Source organism: Echeneis naucrates, chromosome 10 (genome assembly GCF_900963305.1).
Source record: "Echeneis naucrates chromosome 10, fEcheNa1.1, whole genome shotgun sequence".
NCBI lineage: Eukaryota > Metazoa > Chordata > Actinopteri > Carangiformes > Echeneidae > Echeneis > Echeneis naucrates.
This window is the reverse complement of record NC_042520.1, coordinates 1,030,065-1,053,038: the sequence shown is the minus strand read 5'-3', so window position 1 is coordinate 1,053,038 and position 22,974 is coordinate 1,030,065. Positions and strand designations below refer to the sequence as shown.

At 44.8% G+C, this 22,974-nt stretch overlaps 1 protein-coding gene across 2 annotated transcripts; it reads left to right on the top strand.

Annotated features, from left to right (window-relative positions):
* Window positions 1-1,214: 1,214 nt before the first annotated feature.
* Window positions 1,215-21,638, top strand: LOC115049922 (complexin-2). 2 transcript variants are annotated; one of them, XM_029512549.1, is made up of 4 exons: window positions 1,215-1,264; window positions 11,881-12,011; window positions 16,998-17,173; window positions 17,608-21,638. In XM_029512549.1, exons 2-4 carry the CDS (start codon window positions 11,981-11,983, stop codon window positions 17,803-17,805), a joined length of 405 nt encoding a protein of 134 aa, XP_029368409.1. In that variant the 5' UTR covers window positions 1,215-1,264; window positions 11,881-11,980; the 3' UTR covers window positions 17,806-21,638. The 2 variants fall into 2 exon arrangements, with proteins under 2 accessions (XP_029368409.1, XP_029368410.1); XM_029512550.1 differs by lacking the exon at window positions 1,215-1,264 and adding an exon at window positions 1,374-1,434.
* Window positions 21,639-22,974: the final 1,336 nt, after the last annotated feature.

The following is a 22,974-nucleotide window of genomic DNA, read 5'->3' as shown; positions in this document are numbered from 1 at the left end:
GACTGTTGAGGCAGCTGCTGTAACAATAATGCGCTCGTTGTTAGAGAGTCATTACCGAGCAAACACAAACAGACACACACACACAGGTGCAGCCGGCGGCTCACGGCCGTGTCACGACACCAACATACTGGAATCAGCTGGACCCACAGAGGGACTCAGATGACATTTCAAAGTTTTCATTTTCCTTTTTTTAATTGATATTTTTGCGTTCCTGTTTAATCTTCGGATTGTTTTCTTTTTAATGCTGCACTTTTTTTTTTTTATCCAAACTCCTTTGCTTCTATGTTGGTGGGTCCAGGTGGGCGTGGTTTAACTGCTTCATTGTGACATCACAAAGAGGCAACAGTCTGCTACTGAAATAGCATCCACTTTGAATAAACACCACAAAAACATCCCGTGCAGTCCGTGGATCCAGACCTGCCAAACAATTCAAAAGGTTTTATTGGCCGGACTCTCACGTCAGTCTTCATAACGGTGCTGATGTCACACAAATCTCACACAAACCTCTCAGCTGATCAAGCGTGTTGGCAGATCTGATTATTGGTGGGATTAAATGACTGAACGGTGTCTTCGTGTGAGATCAGTGTCTTTCTCTTCCAGTCGTTTCCTTTATGGATCCATCTTCAGCCATTTCACATTATCTGCACATTGAAATATTAATATTTGATTCCCCTCATTTCTGCTTTCATTTGTAAAGTTCACATTTTAGTGACTTCTTCACTTCTTGCTTTGAAATTTGATGATGATGGACCAGATTCTTGGCGCATCTATGGACTGAAGGACTGAGGTCCAGCTGCTGGTTCAGATCCAGAAGACTTGAAACTAGAGACTGAGGCCATAAACTCATCAGGACAGCGTTGACTGAGGAGGGGGACATTTTCCCATAGACTTCAATGCCATCTGCCTTCTTTTGACAGCACACACTCTCTGATTGACAGATGGGAAGTTTCCGGGACAGTTTCAGGTCAGTTTAAACATCCCAGTTTTTGTTTCCTCACACAGACCGGACCCTGATGGACCGCCTCCTGCAGGTTGATGACGTGTCTCAGGTGAGCAGCAGCTGATTGGTTTGTTTGTTCCGGTTTTCCTAGCAGCTCTCTGTCTGCAGCCATATGCTTCAGTGGAGGCTGTGAGGTAATCGAGGGGTTGGTAGAGAGACAAAGGGAGGGAGGGAGAGAGGGAGGAGGATATAGGGCTGCAGAAGGAGGTTTGGCTGCAGACTGATCCGGATCTCTTCGCCGCCTCGGACGCTCCAGAGCTTCAGGTTAGTGAAACCAAACGCACCGTTGTATTTCTGTCTGCATCAGCTGATGGAGACAAACAGGGGTGTGTGTGTGTGTGTGTGTGTGTGCAGGCTGCAGGTATCTGTGTTCTCCACCTGTCTGCTGGGAGGAAGCAGCTCGACACACGGAGAGCACGCGCTCCGTGCAGAAGGTTCGGTATCAGCTGGGTTCGGGTTAGAGGGAGCGTTCAGGGAGGATCCGGTCCTCCGCAGTGCCGTCGGCGGCTCAGAGCTGCTGGTGGATGAATCTGAATTATTTATAGCTGCCGGAGCATTGATTGGCTCAGTGTGCTGCAGCTGTGTGTGTCATGTGTTCATCAAGTAAATACAGTTTGAAATCAAAGGTGTGAGTCTGTGTGTGTGTGTGTGTGTGTGTGTGTGTGTGTGTGTGTGTGTGTGTGTGTGTGATGAAAGTCCCTCCTGGCAGCCAATCAGAGCGGAGCTCATCCTTCATCAGTTTGGTTTCATTTAAAGGAAAATCCTTCTGAAGCATCTTTAGTTCGTCGGAGCCACCTGGTGTTGTGGCCCCGGGCCCCGTCCAGATTTTTACAAACAGCTTAGGTCAGAACCGAACCTTTGAAGGAGCAGGGCTTTGTTCAGGGAAGAGTCACAACCACATGATCTGGACCTGAACCTTTGTTTCTGCTGAAACACTGATGGGAAACGTCCTGAGGTGAAAACAGTCCTGCTGATGATGTATTCATTAGAAACTGGAGGATTTTTAAAAGAATCTGCAGTTTGGTGACAAAAATGTAATCAGAGCTGCAGATAAAATATATTGTGGATTATTTTCTTGATCAATAATAAATTATTTTGTCTGTAAAATGTAAGAAAAAAGTGAAACATGGATGTTATCGTCGAAAAGTTTATGTTCATTTTAAAACATGGCCGGCTCTCTGAGTGCCTGAAAAATCATCACAAACATCAGCTGGTCTTCAGAGCTTTTGTTGCTGCTTTCCTTCTGTGTTTATCCGTCTGTTCCCATCCTCCATCTTTGATAGTGACATCTGGAGTCATGTCTCTACATCAGACGCTCCTATTGGCTCCGCTGGGTGATGTCACAGCCAATCAGAGAGTCTCTGGATCAGTCCTGTATGTTTCTGAGTTTATTGTGAGCTGATTTTTCATCATTACTGAGCAGAACTCCTGATCAGTTAAAGACAGAAACTTCAGATCAGCTCATGTTCAACTTCTCTTTGGTTATTCTGCTTGAGACAGTTTTTATTACAGGAAAAACAGAAAATGTGTGCAGAACTTTTGATGTTTGGGGAAGAATTAATAGAAGGTCGGCCTGCGCTGGAACAAATAGATCTGGTCGTTGGCGTATTTCCATGCTGATGTCAAACTGTACGAGTGTTTCGGCAGATTTCCACACAGGATCAACTGAACATCAGAGGGAACTCATAGAAGATGCATCTTTTATAACCGACTGTTCACTGGAGCACCTTCAGTCTGACATCCGCCCAGAGATCTATATTTCCAGAGAAGATCAGCTCAGAGGCCACATCCAGGTGAATTTACTGAGAGGGCAGAAAAACGCTTTCTACGTCTGCGTTTTATTTAATCATCTTCTTTTAGTGTCAGTCTGCTCGCGGTGACATGAAAGATTGACACGCTCAAACTGGACAGGCAGGATTGAAGGAGAAAATCAGTCTTACAACCTGAGCACTCAGGTGGGTTCAAAAAAGGGGCCCATCAGTCAGCTGTAGTCAGGTGTTGTTGCTCGGCAACATCTCGTTGTCGTAGCGATGGTGACAGGAACTATGTGAACCTTGGAGCCGGATGCAGAGCTCCAACAGGAAGTGATCCGTTTTACAGTGATGTCATCATGTTGTGGTTTAAGGCACACGTGTCATTATTATGAGACGCTAGTTCGATTCCCGGCCCGCTGTGAGCTGGTGTTTGTTGCGTTTGTTTTGTTTTGTGTTGTGCGTTTTGTATCTAACGTGTTCAGTAAACACAGAATGCACGACGGATGATTGAGTTTTATTTTGGTGGTTCAGTCCAGGTTTAGAATTCAGCACAAAGAACTCCTGAATCAGCCAGAGTCCACGTCTCAATCAGTGTTTACAGCGAATCGGTTAGGAGCATGGTGACGATGAAGGCCGGACTGAGGCTGCTTCACAGTTAGATACTCTGAAGGGAAACGAAGTAAAGCAGATCAGAGCCAGCCAGACAAGTTTCACTTCTGATGTCCGTCCTGTCCGTCTCCCCTCTTACTCCGGCTCACAGCTGATGAAGCTTTTCGCTCGCCGGCGATGACTCATCCTCAAAATCCGTCTGAGTCACTGACGCCTCTCGGGCTCATTATGTGTCTCACACCTGTGATAGATTTCACTTTTTTTTCCCATTAGATGACTCATGGTAAAATATTTTGACGTTTATGGCTTTTTTAATGACCACTCAGGCATTTAATGGACTCTGGTGGGCTAAAGGTCAGTAATGTAACGAGGTGTCCATCCCACCTCCCGTCTTCCTGCTCAAAACACAACTTCCTGTCACAACAGTTTTAACACCAATGGTGGTGTTTGGTCTTCAGGGCTTTGAACTGGTTTCAGTAACAAGAACATTTAAACCCTTTAGGACCTTTTCTGTTAGTTCAAAAACTCTCCTCATCTTCAGATTCATCTGATTCTGTCTGATCAGTTCAGACCGAATGTTTCCTTCCTCTCTGTTTGGGTCGTTTCTGTATCTGATCAGGAGTTCTGCTCAGTAATGATGAAAAATCAGCTCCAAATATCAACACAATACATTCAGACCAGCTTCTCCTCACTGAGATCAGAAAAACAAGTGAGTGTTAGACAGAGCTGCTGATTTAGACTAAAAAGGCTTCAGGCTTGAGGAATCAGGTCTGGATGGGTTAAATAATAATTGATTTCTTTATCATTTGCCTTAATGTGATGTTGTGTGTGCGGCGTCGCAGCAGGAGAATCATTAGTTGTTGTTGTTGTTGTATTTTCACGTTGTGTCTCCCTGATGTGGCTTCCCAAACTCAGCTGAACTCCTCAGCCTCCTCTCTTTAACACCATCCTATAGCTGATGCAAATTGCCACTGTTGCCCCGGCAACAACCCTTTGGCACCTGTTGCCGTGGATCATGGCGCCGGCGTTTGCCAGCCGCTGACGTTCCAGCTGACTGGGGAGGGAAAGCAGCTTGTGCAGCAGCAGGGAGGGAGAGGAGGAGGCAGAATTTCAACTTGTCTCTGACTCCAACAATCCATAAAAGACTGAACGGATGTGACTCCGAGCTGAATTAAATATGTAATCAGTCATTTAACTATTTAACACCACAGCACCAAATAGATCCATCCGCCCCTGAAAGTAGTCCTCAGCAAAGGGAGTATTTCTTCTTTATTGTTCAGGTTTCAGATTGTGGTTTGGACCACAGCTAGACATTTTATTTTGAAACTCTATGTTGAAGTCTATGGGAAAATGTCCCGTCTCCTCCCTGATGAGTTTCTGGTCTGATGATGTTTAGAAGGAAAGGGGAGGGGCTAGGGGGCGGGGCTACTGTGTGGCTGACAGAAATGGTTTTACTGGTTTCCAGAAACCAAGATAGCCAACAGCTGATGTGGTCTGAATGTTCTGGGACACCAAAGCTTCATTTTCTTCACTGTGTTTAGCAAAGACGAGTGTTTTATTTGGTGGAGTGTAGACGGCCAAGAATAAAATCTATTTAAACAATAATTTTTCCAAATTTTATAACTTCTGTGTTTAGATCAGAACGACGTTGGACTGGAGTGTTGTGTTTCAGAAAGCACACAGATTTATTGTTCAATCAGCTGTGTAATGGAACCTACGACCCAGAATCCACAGCTAATTAAATGCACAGCAGGTGTCTCTGCTAAGTTTTATGAACTTGTCCCCGGCCCCCGCAGCAGCCGCCTCGGAGCCAAGCCTTTTCACGTAAATCCCAGTAAATAGCTTCAGCATATCCAAAGGAAAAACCAAAGAGACAGTTGCAGCTGAAACAATGTGCCGACTTTTTCATTTTGTTTTTTGTTTTCGACGCCTCTGAACGTAACATGACCTCACTGTGACATCACCCTTTGGTTTGTCAGCTTTGATCTCTCCGCTGAGCATCTTGACGGCCTGCGGCGGCGGGCGAGCCCACGGCGAGACTGTTTAACACTAATCGTCCATTGTTCCTCCCGTCACATCCACACGGTCACGCCAAGCGGAGTGTAACTGGATCATGCATCTCCCTTCGCCGAATGTTCAAAGACAAAAATACAGACTTTCAGAAGCACAACTAACCAGCAACACTGAAGATTCAACCTGACAACTTTTCAGTCACTTGATCAGACAAAAATATTGATCACCAACTATCAATTAATCAACAAACAAATCTGTGAATGAAGAGTTTTTTTTTTCCTTTTGCAGTTTTCCTGTTTGTCGTAGTGGCAGTTTTGTTTTTGTTTTTTTTTTTTTTGTTTTGTTTTTTTTTTACAGTGCAGCTCAGCTCTCCATCCCCCAGCAACATCCATCACCGTCCTGGAGCGGCTGGCAGGCGTAACAAACTCCCACCCACACAGCCCCGCCGCCCACCTCCCAGCATGCCTCTGGCCACTTACCACAGCCCTCTTTACCCTGATGGAGTAAGGGGGGGGGGCTCGGTGAGCACTTATTGATGGGAGGGGAAAAAAATGGCTGAGGAAAGAAACAAACAGAATTCATATTCAGACATAATCAGTCACATTGACTCCGTCTCCATTCTGAGCCGCTCCGCGTTTCAGTCGGGCCAAACACGGCTCCAAAGAGCTGACCTTCATCTGAAGTGTCCAAAAAAAAGAAAAACTGAATTTTTCACGGGCTGATAGACCAGGGAGTGGGAGGGGCATTTTCCCATAGACTTCAGTACTATCGGACTTCTCTTTACGAGCTCCCTGATGGTCATTAGATAGATACAGGTTGAAGGCTTCTTTGTTTTTGCTATTTGTTCCGATACATTCCTGTCTCACGTTGTGACCTACGGGAGCCCAACGTGTTCAATCTTAACCCAGATCTTGGGGGTCCACACTGAGCCGCCTGGAAGTGTTCTGGCCCGAGAGCAGCTCTCAGCAGCTGACTTGTGGCTCAAGCAGGAATTATCATGTGTGAGGGCGTTAGTCTGTCGAAATATTTCTGATTTCTGATGACGCTCTCGCTGGTCGAGCCGTTTTTAGATGAAGATGTCTTCTTCAGCTGCCGCCTTCCTCGCTCACTCTCCATCAACCACAGTCAGTTGTCTTCAACGTTCAGATCATCCTTTTTCTTCCCCATCCTCCCTCCCTCCCCCCTCTGCCCTCATTTCTCTTCATGTCTTCTATAGACCTCCCCCATCCTTTCTTCCTCTTCCTCCTCTTTCAGCTTCCCAACTGCAGAGAAATGGACGAATGCCTCCTTGGTGATATATGGCCGTCTTCCTCGCCCTTCATCCTCCGTGGCCTGAGGGGGATGTGGGGTGAGGAGGAGGGGTGGGGGGGTTGTAGGTACACATACAGGATCAGGCTGTGAAAGTCAGAACATGTACATGTGATATTATTGGCTCCTGTGGATGAGTTTTTCAGGACCTCTGTCTAATCTGTACATTCAAATTAAAACGATAAGTTCCAACTTTTTGAATTTTATAATTAGAATGGAAAGAATATTTTGTCAGTTTTAGCTCATTAGCGCTGAATCAGAGACGGTTAAAAACTCTGACAGGTTCATGTTGATTTAAAGAAAATCGTAATCATTAAAACTCATTCATTAACAATTGATTCCTTTGATAAAGCAGCACCTGCTTCAGCTTAAAAACAAGTTTAACATCACAGAGAAATAACCAACACTTTATTCTTCTGGCCTTTTGTGTCGATACTAATAGTAGAATATCATCAGATAATATCAGTCTCTCTCTGGACGTGTTGCAGCATCAGATGTCTCCGGGCTGCTTGATTCTTCTTCTTCTCCAGTTCAGCTCCCCTTTCTCGGCCTGTTTTTGTATTTTCTGTTTGTTAGTTTGCCTTCACTGATATTCTACTTTTTATGAAGGGCTCCACATGGTCTTTATGATCCAGATGTGGGTCTGTTGTGTATGATTCTGGATTCGTACACACGTTTCTGGCTGAGCGGCAGCTTCACGCCACTTTAGCGTGGCTCTGATCCAACAGTTAGTCTGTGGAGATCCATCGGGTTGAAGGAATCCTGCATAGAGACCGAGCCTTATCTGGTGTCAGTGATCTCTCACCTGTTGGACCGGTTCTCCTCAGACTGGCTCTGAATGCCTCATTTAATGACCGACAGCCCGAGCGGCGACTCTGCGCCTTATCGATTTCATTGTTTGCCATGTGAACAGATGGCAGAGTGAACGCGCCGTACTGTAGCAGCTAATTGCACCATTAATTACGTAACAGAGTCAACACGCTGCTGCAGACCGGCTCTCTGCAGAGATCTTCACCTTCCACCGCTCTGAGTTGGAAGATGGTGTGAGAGGAAAGGTCGGTGTGGGCGGCAGGAAACAGATGAATGAAAAAAACAGACGGCTAAAAAGAGGAGCAGTTTCCATTCATCTTCTTCTTCAGTCCATTTTTCACACCATCAGTGAAGGTGTGTTTAGAAACCAGCCCAAATGAATGTGGCGTCATTTCTAACCCACAGTGCTGAACCATCTTAACTCGTCCTAAAGAAAAAGCTCTGTTCACCATTTGGTCACTTCTGAAGAAAGAAAAATGAAACACATTCATGTATTGCCTCCTCTGCCTTCTAGTCTGTGCTGAGGGAATAATTTATCACCGCTAAGTCACATGAATAAGTAATGACATCACTGCCTGGCAGAGCCGAGTGCGAGGCCTCGACGTCAGCAGCTCATCATTAATTCATTCACCAACGTCTCCGAAATGTATTTTCTGTCTTTGGTGACTTTTGCGTGGTGAATGTGACAATTTGTCTGATGAGCTGCAGCGAGTTCGTCAGGAAAAACGTGAAGAGAAAGATTTGCCCACCGTGACGCTCGTTTCTTTGGTCTCAGACCAGACTTGTCTTTTGGCTCTTTCTCTTTTTTAGCTGTTTGTTTCAAACAAAACCAGATCGTGACCTGTGATTTGGTGAATTTCCTTTGGAGTTGTAACCAGAAACAGAACCTGTCAGGGATCCATCTTGTCTCATCCATCCGGCTCTCAGTATTGATTTTCCTGTTGAGGTTTGGCCGAGCGTCCCCAGGGTCAGCTCGTCAAGCAGGAGGTGAAAGGCTCGCTCACAGCGGAAATTCATCCGTCCTGGAAAACTGGTTAAAAAGGGCGGATCAGTTGACCTGTGATGGATGTTTGGTCAACGGTAGACCCCGTCTGACTTTCTGCTTCGTGATCTTTGTGAGGCGTAAAAACCAAAACCTGGACCAGGATGAATCTATGATCTGTGAGCTGCTGGTTAATTTAGCTATCAGCCATCTTGGTTTTTAGGAGCCATCGATCTGATCATCTTAACTGAGCCAATAAATCAGGGAGCGAGAGGAGCATTTTCCCATAGACTTTCAGTTTGTCTTCTCTCTAATTAAACTTCATGTCCTCCCTGATTTACTTTAGTCCTCATAAATCTCTGTTGTTGACTCCGCCCCATCCTTAAATGGTTAAAGAGGTTCATCATGGAGGAAGAAACAGCTGATTATTTCTGCCGCGGATTAATCGTCCCTGACAAAGGCTCCGTTTCTTCCTGGTTTTTTGAAACGTGCAGCTCCATCCTCCGAAGCAGATCGGACAGGTCACACGCAGTTAGAGCTTTTCTTTCATTAACATGTTACCGTGACAGACTTCCGAGCTGCTCCCATCCCCGTCTCCGCTCCGGCCCTGAAACTCGGAAACAACTTCCAATTAGGCGGATAGGATCAGTGCGCCGTCCTGCCCGGCCCTGATAACATTATCCCACATCACGCACCGCTGCCAGCGCCGGATTATGAAATTCAAAAAAGGAGGAGAAGAAGAAGAAAGGGGTGGTGGGGGCTGCCCCTGGGTGCTGGCTTCGCTGATTGTATAGTATATAAGGGGGGGTTATGTAAGGTTTTAAAGCGCCACCATCACCAGATCGGAGAAGTTCAGTCTGCTGGAGAGCTGCTTCAGCTTCCAGTCCGCCATGACTGATCCCCTTCTCACTTCCTGTTGGCAGATTTCAATCTTCTCATGAAGCTTTTATTTCTCCTCAACAATAAATTAAAAAATAAATGAACAAATAAAATTTGTTAGTGAAATAAAAACACTTAAATTATGCTGAATATCCTCAGTTTATATATCCACAATGTAAATGTATTTTCCACCCTAAAATAAACTAATAAACTAATAAAGTAAAACATGACATGACAACATCTGAATTACGTTAATCATTTGATTCATTTGTTTAATTGGACCCAAAAACATGTCAGTTTCTTTTTTCTGTACAAATGAATTTTAAATACATTTTTGTGTTGTCAAAGTAAAAGTTTTTTTATTTTTTTTTTTTAGCAACTTAACACTTTTACAAAACTGGAAGAAGCAACAACCATATGCCAGTGTGTGTCTGTGTGTGTCCGGTTGTGTGTCTGTGTGTGTCCTATTCTTCCAGATGTCCTTGTCAGACAGCTGAATCATTTCTTTATTCCATTAACGTGTCCTTGAGTCTGTTTCTGTAACGATAAGAGAAATGTTCAGCTGCCAGACCACAAACACCAGAGGGCACGCACACAAACACACACGCACAACAGCAACACAATAACAAATACAGAGACATAATGTAAAATCCAATCATGCTTCTTGTTCGATCCAAAAAACGTCTTTGTGTTTACAAAGAGCCAAACCATGAAACAATGAGCACTCGTGACCTTTGACCCTTCTCGGTGAATGTTGGGTTGTGTATGAAGATGAATATGTTTGTATAAGAGAACATGTGACGCAGAGGAGAGAGCACATTCAGCATGTTGTTTACTGTTTTTAAATGATTGTGAGTTTGTCCTTTTAGAACAGTTTGTTTTCACTTTTCTTTTAAATGTTCGAAGTAACGATAGATGAACTGGAGAGACGGAGAGGAGCCTTCTTCTTCAGTGGAGAGTCGCTGTTTTAGAAGTTGACTTTGACGTCAGAACAGGTTCATATTTCAGGTTTGGTGATTTATAGAGCTTTTGGGGGGGTTGAGGAGGCAGCGGCTCTGTGAATAGATCTCTGGGATTCATCCTGGATGACACGATCCCATCAGGAGATACATTCATCTGAGGGTGTTTGGACCCGAGTCTGATTCTGTCCTTTTTACGTTTTCACATCATTTCTTGTACTTTAGGGGGACATTTTCCCATAGACGTCATCACAGACTGCTTTACCTTCTATATAAGCTCAGTCTAAGGTCACATTTCATCTGCACATACACACTATACAAACATCTTACTCGCTGCACACAAGGTTAAAAGTGAAGTATTTCTGTTTTTTTTGTGTCAACATACATTTGTGTTCCTATTATAGAAATCTTGTGTGTGTGTGTGTGTGTGTGTGTCTACGGAAATGAGGTGCTTCACCCCCCAAAGCGCTTGGTCACAGCTACAAATGGATTGTCCTCCCTATCGGCCTTGTCTCTCCGTCGTCCTCCTCTGTCCCCTCCACCCCCCCCATCCCATCTCATCTCAGTTCCATTCAGCGCCGGCAAATATTGGTGTTGCCAAGTGACACCAGGCACCCGGGGAGGAGAGCTCGGGGGACCTTCAAAATGGAAATGCTGTTCTGTTTCAGCAGGTGTAATAAATGTGGAGGATTTGATCGCGGTGCAGTTTATCAGACAGACGGGGGCAGCAGTCAGCTCCTCGGGTTCCACCGGCCGACCCGATCCAGCCAATCAGGAGGCGGACTGATGGCCGGATGGGTGCCGTGCGGGAACATCAGGCTGAGTTGGTGTCACACTTCAAATCTGTTTCACTTTCCTGCAGATAAAAACCGCAAAATGCCTCAAAAGATAACTTTGATTCCAAATAAAGTCCAAGAAGAGCAAGAAATAGAATAGAGGTTTGGACAAGGACACAATGTGATCAACGATAATGTTGATATATGACTGGATCATTCATAACAGGCTGTCTGTAAAAGACACTCCAGTTACAGGGTCGACTCGTGTGTAGTGCATAAACAGATTAAACATAAAAACTGTAAATTACAAATTATTTCAGATAAATATGTAACTGAGAAAAGAGGAGGTTTGAAAGAGTTGTTGGTTTCAGAAGGACAGACCGGATCCACTTTCAAAATGAAACGCCATAAATGAAGTTCCTTTTGTGTTGTTGTGCATTCAGGCAGAACGACTGAGTGACACACAAAGATTGTGTTTCCAGGATGGATGCAGAGACTGTGTGACTGTTTGACTTGTCTTTGGTTGTGGAGAGGATTTCAGGAAACTGAATCTGTATGTTTCAGATGATTGGCTGATCTGAAGGTGTTCAGGCAGATCAGCAGCTCAGTATCGATCTCTGTGTTTCCTGTCACGGGGCCAAAGTGTGTTGAGACGATCCGATTATCTGACGTTCTGACATCAGTTCTCTGGTGACGGACGGCGTGTTTACAGCAGCCGTTTTACTGAACGGGACTGAAGTCTGTCTGTATTCAAAACAAATGGGATGATTCTGAATTTGTTCCCCGTCAGGTCCGGGAGAGCCAGGAAGGGGAACCAGAGACCCGAAGCTCTCTACATGCTCATCTGTCTTCAGCTCTGAGAGGATCGACTGTACCAATCAGCAGGAACGATGGATTTTGTGATGAAACAGGCTTTAGGTGGTGAGTAGACCAACGAGGCTTCAGAGACTCAGACACTTTTTATGTGTGACAACAAAGATGAGAAGTAAACCCAAAAAAACAAGTCCAGCTGGGTGGAGTCTGAGAGACTCCACCCAGCTCCTGGTCCAGGTCTGGGTTATCTTTCTGGTCTGTCACCCTGCTGCTCGTGGTCCCTGAGTCAAGTCCAAGTCCTCTGGTTCTGGACTCACTCATTAGACCATGATCCTCCATGACCACTGAACCAGGACTATCTGAGTCCAGTTCTGATGATGAACCTCCTGCACTGATCCAGATCCATGTTGTTGTGTTCCGGATGGAGGATTGGTTGGAGTGTTATTTCTTTTCTTTCTAAGGATAATGTGATCCACGAGCCGTCCTCATTCTGCCCTCCGGTTTCATTAACATGTGAGGTCGAAGTCATTCAAAAGGGCCGACATAGAAAAGCCTCAGGGGCCCCCAGGGGCCAGAGGTCTGTGCCTCCTGAAATCAGCCCTGGAGACCAGCAGCCAGACTGAAATGACATTTACTCCTTCATAGCTCACCTTTTTGTCCACGTGAAAATCAGTTAGTGTGCAGTTTGGTTTGTGCGTCTACGTCATCCTTGTTGTTGTCAGATTGATGCCTGGACACGCCCACCACAACTGGCCCACCCCCCAGGACCAAAACCATGAAGGAAACCTCATCTGTTTGAGCGTGTGCCTTTTTCTTCCTATGCGTGTTTTTGGGTTTGTGCGTCGTTGTGTGTTTGTATATATTCATGGAGGACCAGCTGTGTCCTGATGAAATAAATGCCAGTCTGTTCCAGCAAAAAGGTCAGAGCAGTAGAACACAGCTCTCCAGGAGGTAAATGAGCACACTTCAGCCTGGATGGGTGGACGTGGGGGGGTCGGAGGAGTTGGAGGGAAAACTGGCTGGGTAAATAAAGACACTGAACAGTTTAACCCCGCCACAGTGAGCGCATCGACAAAAAGCCATCATCTTTGGATGGGTGACATCAAGTCAGCGGGCTCATCATCTGGAGAGCACGAATATTTCTACCCACTACTGGAACGAGACTGAGACCATAAACTGTTGATGAGTACAAAGTGAAAGATGAAAGATTAAATTGGTAATTTACGCAGGAAGCCTCTGAGACGGTGCGACAGATTTCCTGTCTGGAGAAAAACAAACATTTCTTCTGTTCCATCGACTTCCTTCTTTTCTGAGCTCAGCAGGATATCAAAGGTGTGAAAGTCGCGTCTCTCATAACGAAGCCCGAATAAAAGATAAGAAGATAATCTGTGACAGATCGGCATGAACCGGTGCTGCCCAGGCGGGTGGAGATCTCCGTTTCATTTCCTGTGCAGGCGGGACGGCGGCATGGGGGCCAATAACAGGAAGCTCCAGGAAGAAGGCTCATTATTTGATCGGAGCCACACATGCTGCTCAAGAGCACATCAGCAGGATATGTGGGCCGATGAATGGGAATCAGAGCCCCCCCCCGGCAGATCTGATGGATGGAGCGGTCGGTCCGGTCGCTGATGTGACTTATGAGGGCGTAACTTTGCAGGCGAGGTCATTCGTTATGCAAATGAGCTCCATTTTTCGACCGACGGAGGCGGGAGTCAATGTTCCAGAGCTCGTCTCTCCGACTTCCTCTGTGTGTGTGTGAGGCCTCCTCTTCCTCCTCTTCCTCCTCTTCCTCCCTTCCAGCCTCTCCTGTTTTACTCCCCCTCCTCAGTTTATCTTCTGCTGCAGACTCGGCTGCGTGTACCTGAGGATGTTGACGTCACTTATGAACATCTGAGTGGCCGAGCAGCGGGACGTTAGTTTTCAGAGGATTTCTGAGGACCTTCAGGCCACAGAGCAGTTTGAGGCTCGTGCTCCCCCTCCCCTCTCGGCAGTAATCAGACTGGGAACAGGACCGTTCTATTTTGCTCTCTCAGATAAATATAATGTGACAGCTTCTCGTTGAGGAGACGGTCCTTCCTCCAACCTCTCGGTCTTCGTTCCAGCAGCATCAACACGGTTCACTGACAAATAACCTCTTCCTGGAAAAAAACAAAGACTCAATGCTGTTACAGATTCTTGGTTTAACAGAGACACAATTTCATGACCTAGCTTTGCTTTTTTTAATGATATTGGCTGCTCTCAATGCTGCGCCGGCTCTCAGATCTTCCTGAGTATCTTTGGAGGGCCATAATTAACGTGATTGGAGCGAAGGATGAGGAGGAGAAGATGTAGAGTGTTATACACTTCATTCCTTAATCAGCTTCAACCAAAGCCACTCGAATCAATAAAATCTCATCCAAAGCAGCTTTCTGCTGCCCGCTATTTGTCTGTTTGGCCACGCTCTACCCATAATGCCACGGTTATCTCCGCCTCTTCAAATCGAGAGCTTTTGTGCATTAGAAGCCCTTCGGCAGAAAGATGCAGCTCATTGAAAGACTGAATGAAGTAATGAGAGCTCGAATGCACAATGAGAGGATCGGGGCCGTTTGAGCACTCAGCCTGGAACTGCCTGCAGAGAAAGTCTGTCCGCTGCTGTCCAACCGCAAGGACAAGTCCAAACTGTCGCAAAGTTGAAGTGAAGGAAAGGAAATGGAAAGGATGAATGAGTGGAGGTGGGCGGATGGGGGAGGGGAAGAGAGCAGAATCAAATTAGTGCTGGAATATGACTTCATTAGAGAGGGAGGGACGAGAGGCAGTGCAGGACGGATGGACAGATGGATGGATGGATGGACGGACGGATGGACGGATGGATGGATGGATGGACAGATGGATGGACAGACGGATGGATGGATGGACGGACAGACGGATGGACGGACGGACGGACGGACGGATGGACGGACGGACGGATGGACGGACGGACGGACGGACGGATGGACGGACGGACGGACGGACGGACGGATGGACGGACGGATGGATGGACGGACGGATGGATGGATGGACGGACAGATGGACGGATGGATGGACAGACGGATGGATGGATGGATGGACAGACGGAAGGATGGACAGACGGAAGGATGGACAGACGGATGGATGGACAGACGGATGGATGGATGGACGGACAGATGGATGGATGGACGGACAGATGGACGGATGGACAGACGGATGGACGGATGGACGGACAGATGGATGGATGGACGGACGGATGGATGGATGGACAGACGGATGGACGGATGGACAGATGGACGGACAGATGGAACAACGTGATGACTTTTCCATTTCTTTCACCATCTGCAGCCTGATCTTCTTCTTCTTTGGTTTTATCCGCAGCTCCTTGTGTCCCTGAAGTCTCCTTCAGACAACATTTCATGAACTACGTCAGCTTGTTGGTCGGTCGACAGCTTCAGTCCAGAATCAGATAAACCTGAGGGAGAGACCTGACGTCTCTTTTTGTTCTTTGTGCTGGAGGCGGTGAAGGAATTGGACTAAAGACGATCTAAAGATGAAGGTAGAGAAATTAAATCTCTACTGGCAGCCGTTCAAATTATTCCTGGTTTTCAGATTTCACCTTGAACACTCAAAAAGAGAAAACTGACATTTAAAAATGAAGGAAACACCAGAGGACCTCACGAAGATCTGGAGTTTTATGTGCACTTCAGCACATACGGAGGCTGTTTGACTGTTTAACACAACACCACAAAACACAGTCTGACCTTAACCCGACTCCCCAGCGAGTCCTGGGGAACGTGTCTCTGCCCCCATACCCACCCACCATCTGTTAGCTAATTTGTCACCCTCAGGTTTTCTGCCACACAGCGCTGCAGGACAATTAGTACCGCTGTAACAGGACCCGACACCCCCCCCCCTCCACGGGTCCACAACCCAACCAGGAATAACACGAGTCCTTAAAGACAAATGTCAGCAGATGCTTTAGAAACAGAAACTGGAGTTTAACAAAACGTCACCTCTTTAACGATACATCAGATTCAGCTCATCATGCTAATATTAGCATACTGAAGCTACCATGTTAAGATCCAAAGTCTTTCAGGAGTTTAGTTTGTTTTAGTATTTCAGGTGGAAAACAAACTGAATGACAGCTCCTGTTATTAGATCTGCTAACCTGCCAGCTGACATAAAACACATCACATATTCAAAGTCATCAATAGATGAAACTATGTGATGGTGAGAAAACGGGAACACAGGCGGCATCATTTAGTCATCTGTGCAAAAAGTCCAGTTTTTTGTTGTTCACCTTTCTTCACGTGTTGTCGGTGGTGGAACAGATTTAGCTCTGATTCTGGCTCGGACTAAAAAAAGGCACGAGATGACAAACTAGGCCGGCTGAGGCAGATCAATACCCAGATGAAGTTTTCCCTCCGCTGGAGGATCCATAATTCATACCCTCTGAGGTGGTCCTGTATTTACTATCGATCAGAGGGAGGCAACAACAGCATCATCGATGGACCGGAGTGAGTCGCTCTCACATCAAGAAAGCAGCTTCTGTGGCAGATAAAAAGCCGAGCCGAGGACGAAGTAGGGCAGGGACCCCTGAGAGCGTTTGGCCCGTCTTCGTTCTTAATGAATCCGTCAGTCAAACCGGCAAACAGTTAAAAACAAAAAAGTTTCACATCTGAGGAAGTCAAATCTAAATTAGGTTTGGTATTTTTATTTTCTGGACTCGTTGTTTCAGGGGATGATAACTGAAGACTTTTGGAGCGTGTGTTCAGTGCAGACATTTAGATCAGGGACGCTGAGGTACAGGTAGGACGGGCAGATGGTTGACCGGATAGAGGAACTCGCCTTCCTCCGTCTTGGTGATTTTTGAAGCTTTTCCAGTTGGCTCCTTTTCCTCTTTCTTGTTTTCCAAGATGCCTCGAGCATCCTCAGGGAACCCCGTTGTGACATACAACGTTTCCATAAAATGACATGCTTGGTTTAGCAAATCCTTTACATTCAGAACAATGTTCTTTGTTTTTTTTAACTCAGGACTGTAGTTGGGTTCTAATCAGAGCTGGAAACCCGACCAGGTCTGACTTATGTCTGTCTCCTCTCTGACAGGCGCCACCAAAGACATGGGTAAGATGCTGGGGGGGGAGGAGGAGAAGGATCCAGACGCAGCCAAGAAGGAAGAGGAGCGGCAGGAGGCACTGAGGCAGCAGGAGGAGGAGAGGAAGGCCAAGCATGCCCGCATGGAGGCCGAACGGGAAAAAGTGCGGCAGACCATCAGGGACAAGGTCAGAAAACTCAACTCCTTCAAAACAAAATTCACACTCAGTGTGAAGTTTTGGACATAAACATTAAACCTGTTTAAGAGTCATTATTTTTTCATAGTTTGAGCATTAGTGCTTTCCTTCTGTGTGTTTATCTGTCCGTCATCAGCCTCCATCACGTCTCTACGTCAGGCACTCCTATTGGCTCCGCTGGGTGATGTCACAGTCTGAGTTTACTGTGTTGACAGAATAAGGAGCTGATTTTTCATCATTACTGAGCAGATAAAGACAGAAATGACCCAAACACATGAGATGAACTTTCCATTGGAAAATAAATATTTAGTCTGAACTGATCAGACAGAATCAGATGATTCTTAATATGTTGTCATGATCGGACAATAACAGCTAAATTCTCCCCTAATAGTTTCCTTGTTTCCTTGTGTCCTGCCTCCTTCCAGTATGGGCTGAAGAAGAAGGAGGAGAAAGAAGCGGAGGAGAAGGCGGCCATGGAGCAGGCCTGCGAGGGATCGCTCACACGTCCCAAGAAGGCGATCCCGAGGGGCTGCGGAGATGATGACGAGGAGGACGAAGAGAGCATCCTGGACACCGTCCTCAAGTTTCTGCCCGGACCTCTGCAGGACATGTTCAAGAAGTAAAAGAGAAAAGAAAAAGAAACCAATCAAACAAACCCTAAATTCAGGGTCCGGTCTGGCCTGGGTCAGACAGAGAGGAGGGGCATCTTTGAATCAACTCGGACAGTTGGGGTAGGCTGGATTGTTTTGGGGTTATTTTTAGGGTGAGTTGTGGGCGTTGTTGCTACACACTGCCTTTCTAGGAACCTTTTTCTTCTTTTCTACTCCTCGACGCTCGCGTCACTTTTCCCCTTTTATTTGCTTATAACTGCCACTTCGCACATTTATTACGAGTCTGTTTTTCCTACACCTCCTAAGATCAGACATTGTGATTGGTTGGTCATCATCTGTTGCTAAGCAGCGGTGGCCAATGAGAGAGCAGTATTCCCTCAAACGACAGGCAGCGGACACTTTGACCTCCAGCTTCTCTAACTTTTTTTTAAAGGTCACTGCCACCATGCTTTCCAGTAGATGGAGCATGTTTTCTTCATTTCAGTAGGTGTTTTCTACTTTTATGAACCCGGTGTTGGTCTTTATATTAAAAAAATAGATAAAGTCAGCATTTGAGTTTTTAGGACATGTGCCTTCATATCATCTCCTCCAGCAGAGGAATTGTAAATGGAGGTTTCATTTTCAGTCAAACAGGTACACAGTTTTTGGAAGATCTAACAAAAGATTTGACACTTTTGGAATAACGCGTTTGATTTTAGGTCAAACGAGGGACAATTCCAAAGTTTCAATGATTAAATTATTTAAAAACAGGCTCAGAGCCTCCGTTTTGTTTTGATTGCTGAAAAAGAAAGATATTTTCCCTCCAACCTCCACCTCTGGTTTTTACATAAGCCAAACTTTGTAAGCTAGTCAGACTGCCATTATGCGAGAGAATTCAAAGTGAAGATCTTCAGCACATCAAGAACTCGGGGCTTTTATCCCCGAAAACAAACCAAACTCTTTGTACCTTTTCAAAAATAAAAAATCTATGAAAATGTGGATTTAAAGTCAAAGTAAAGGTCGAAGTCCTCCTGATTTTAGGTCATGTGTTCCTTGTAGACAATCAAAGCATTAACCGTCAGAAAACAGCTGAACTGTGCACGTTGTCATCCGCAGTTGGTTTAAAGTCAGCGCGACGTTAAGGGCTAAATATCTGCTCTTAATTCAAACTACTTACTCATATATTTGTTTTCCTTCACACATGAATGCAAGTGCCAGGAAATGTCCTGGCTTTTTTTTATCTTTTATTCAACTTCCGCTTTTTGTGAAAGTGTTGCCTGTTAATTCAATGTGATTTAATTCACGCTCCAACTGAGCTAACATTCCGCCTCGTCTTTTAATGAAGGCGTTTCACCTTAAACAAATTCATCACCATCGAGACCAAAGAAATACTGGTGAGACCTTACTCTTGATTTTGTCACAGCCCATCTTGGCTTATGATTTATTGGGAGAGACGACCCATTTGACAAAAACAACAAATAACAATTGAACCCGAGTTGAATATATTCTGCATCCTCTTAATCCAACGGAATACTTTTGTGATTTGTCATAGAACACTGAAGTAGATGTACTGTAACTGGAAACTCTCTATTTAGTGAAACTACCTGAATATTTAGACATTTGTCAAAAAAAACTAAGCATGTTGGTTATCCCTAAATGATCCGGTGACTTTTCAGTGGTTAGTTATGCAGCGATGTATGATGAATACATTGTTCCTTGAGTTTGTAACTTAGAATAATTTAAAGGATTAATAAGACTAATGATGAAGTTGTCATAATCACTAAAAGAACATTTTCCTCTTTTTTATTTTCTAGCTCAGATAGGACTTTTCACTAGACAAAGCCATATTGTTTAGATTGCAATAATTACATAAAACGATAAAAAAAAGAAAATATTTCAACATTAAACGTTAATTGTTTCATGTTTGTTTTCTGTAAAAAAAAAAATGAAGAAATATCTGTATCGTCACCATCCTTTTGTCTTTAAACACGAGGAAAATGTACATAGAAAAAAGAGGCCATTGTTCTAATTGTTTGTGTGTTACGTGTACTCTACGTGTGTGTGTGTGTGTGTGTGTGTGTCTTTCTACGTGTCTGTGATGTGAGATCATAGTCCTGATTTATACTACGTAAACGTGTCTTTGAACTATTTTGTGCGCAGGCAGAAACTGGGCCGCCTCCCCGGTCGTGTCATGTCTGAGAAAAAAAGAAAAAGAATACTTAAAACATTCCTAACAAATGTTGAGCATGCAAATGTTTGGTAGAGAAGAGAATACACCAAATGTCATTTTCCTGTTTCTGTCCGGGCCTCCAGGCAACAGAATGTGTGCGTTGGATCCAGAAGGTTAGGCGGTGAGATGGGCTTGTTGTGCGTTCGCTGTTCTTTGTTGTCTGAGTGCAGGTTTGAGGTTTAAAGCCGCGATCACAGAGCAGTTCGGTTCTTCAGAGAATATAATGAATTCTGTTTCTATCCCACGGCGGCCCGAGAAAAGTTAACGTGTTTAGTCACAGCTGAAAAAATAACGCGAGCAGTCGATCACTTTGACTTTAGTTCCCAGTTTCAATGTTCCAAACTCGAGCTTGCTGATATCCAGAAAAAGATTTCTTTGTGGTTCAGAAGAATTTTTCCAGCAAATGGTTTTTGGTAATTTGATAAATTTGAAAAATGATAATGTAACCATAGCTGGAGGTTCTGGTCTAATCTGGACTCCATTGTTTAAAAATGAACATCATGTTGTATTTCAGACTGAGACCATAAACTCATCAGGGAGGAGTTGGGACATTTTCCCATAGACTTCAGTACAATTTGAAGAGCTTGAACTCTTGAGAAAGTTAACTCGTGTCCGCTGAGGTCACGGCCTGACGCCACCTCAGATCCGTCTAAAGCTTTTGAAAGGAAAATGGGAAACGTGCAATTAAAAGAAAAGAAAAACGATTTCTTTATTTTTATTTGAGTTACATCATATTACATCATCTCTTACATATTTTAAGAGATTCATTTCACTGCCGTCGTCAGAAACAAACCGCCCTGTTCTAAGAATGAGCGTCCGCCTCGTTTGGTTTGTTTAGATCATCTGCAGAGAATCGCTTCTTTGATTTGTTAAAACGGAGATTTACAGAACCGGAGGAGGGTTCATTCATGGAAACTCAGCGGGACTCGTCCTCTCATCTCCGGGCGTCACAGCACGTGATCCGCCTCTGAAAAGGGCTATTTCCATGAGGTCCACACTCACTCGTCCGTCGTGTTGTTTTGGATCAGATTGTTAGTTCGTTTCCTGAGGTGGGGGAGAAGAAAACCTGGACTATCAAACATGTTCTGTTGTCAGGAGCCCGGAAACATTCCGGAATATTTCACCGTGTTATTTGACTTGACGTGAAATACTTTTAGAAAAGGCAGCGATGGATTGAGATGGAGGATATTTTAGGATGAAAACTTCCCTTTAAACTTTCGTCGTTCATCAGCTCCTGAATGCAGCCACGAGACCGTAACATTTTCCGGTGAGCGTATGAATGCTGCTGTAACTGCCCTCGTTGGCTGTGAGCACAAACCGTCTGAAAACATTCCAGAAATGATGAAAAGTTATCTGCCACCACAGTGACTGAGGTTCACCAGCTGGCAGGCGTCCCGAAATTTGGCCGAGACGATTCTATTAAAAAGGGAACAGGCTTTTATTCAATCAAAGGGATCTTTCTTTTTCATTCAGGGTGATAATAATTTCAGGGTACAGAGGATAAGAATGTAAAATATGAGTTCTGTTACTGTTTTTTTCCTAAACTGCATGTCATTAACTGTATGTGGAGCCCAATCACTGTAAAACTGTCATCAGTGGAACTGAATCTTTCTTTTTGGAGATGAAATGCATAACACAAATAAAAAAGGTTTCTAAAAAGCTCACCTGTGTTTTTATTTTGTTTTTACTTCACTTCTATTTCTCCACAAACAGTCACTTGAAGGAAAAAGTCGTTACATCATGACGTGTTACCGTCTGTCAGTCACAGAGTAGCCCCGCCCCTAACCCCTCCCCTTTCCCTCTGAATGGAGCTTTGTTTAAAAAATGTGTTTCAGACGGAGACTCATCAGGAAAACGTTTACTGAGGAGGAGGAGGGACGTTTTCCCATAGATTTCAATATAAGGGAGGAGGAGTGCCATTTTCATACAATCGGTCGCAGTTTAAATGTTACATTTGGAGTGCAGTTTGAAATAAAAAGCTAAAATAATAGAATAATAATTTTTTAGAGGAGTAATATTTAGTTTAAACTTCACCAAAGTGTTTCGGAGGCTTTTCTTAAAAAAAAAAAAAACGAAATCACTTCTACTTTCCAAAAAACTGAGACGGACCTGACTCAGTTTTTAACGAGCCAAATATGATTAATATGATCTGAGGTGGCTGCAGGTGGTCGTCCAGTTCATCCTGACTGAGTGTGCAGGCTTCGACTGCTTCAGGTGGTTTCTGCCCCCTGAAGGCGTTTACAACACAGGCTGTGTAATAGTGTGTCTGTGTTTTCTACATTTATCTGATTGTGTGCGTTTTCTGTGTTGGTCCTTGTGTATTGAGGCAGGAAGGAAAGAGGAGTGACGAGATGAATAAAAAGGATTTAAACTTTCTCCTACCTCACAAAACTTCAGCTCGCTGTCAGAGTCAGACTTCAACATTCAACAAGTCGATTCATCCTGAAAACAAGACACAAAGTTAGACAGACGATTCAGGAAGTTAAAGAGTGAGAACAGGAAACAACAACAACACAACAAAATAAAAGTATCAAAGCTGAAAAATTTCTCTATCAAAATTATTTAAAGTGAATCAAAGGGTCAGAACCTTTGGACCTGACGAAGATATCTGTGGACCTGACGAAGACACCTGGACCTGACGAAGACACCTGTGGACCTGACGAAGACACCTGGTCCTGACGAAGACGTCTGTGGACCTGACGAAGACACCTGGACCTGACGAAGATATCTGTGGACCTGACAAAGACACCTGGTCCTGATGAAGACACCTGTGGACCTGACAAAGACACCTGTGGACCTGATGAAGACACCTGTGGACCTGACAAAGACACCTGTGGACCTGACGAAGACGTCTGTGGACCTGACGAAGACACCTGTGGACCTGACGAAGACGTCTGTGGTCCTGACGAAGACACCTGGACCTGACAAAGACGTCTGTGGACCTGTTCTACTCTGTTCTGTTCGGGTCTGGT

Excerpts from the sequence above, each read along its gene's own strand:
- LOC115049922 (XM_029512549.1), top strand. The coding sequence starts at position 11,981 with ATGGATTTTGTGATGAAACAGGCTTTAGGTG. Across the intron at positions 12,012-16,997 it reads GATGAAACAGGCTTTAGGTG|GCGCCACCAAAGACATGGGT; the intron begins GTGAGTAGACCA and ends CCTCTCTGACAG. Across the intron at positions 17,174-17,607 it reads GGCAGACCATCAGGGACAAG|TATGGGCTGAAGAAGAAGGA; the intron begins GTCAGAAAACTC and ends GCCTCCTTCCAG.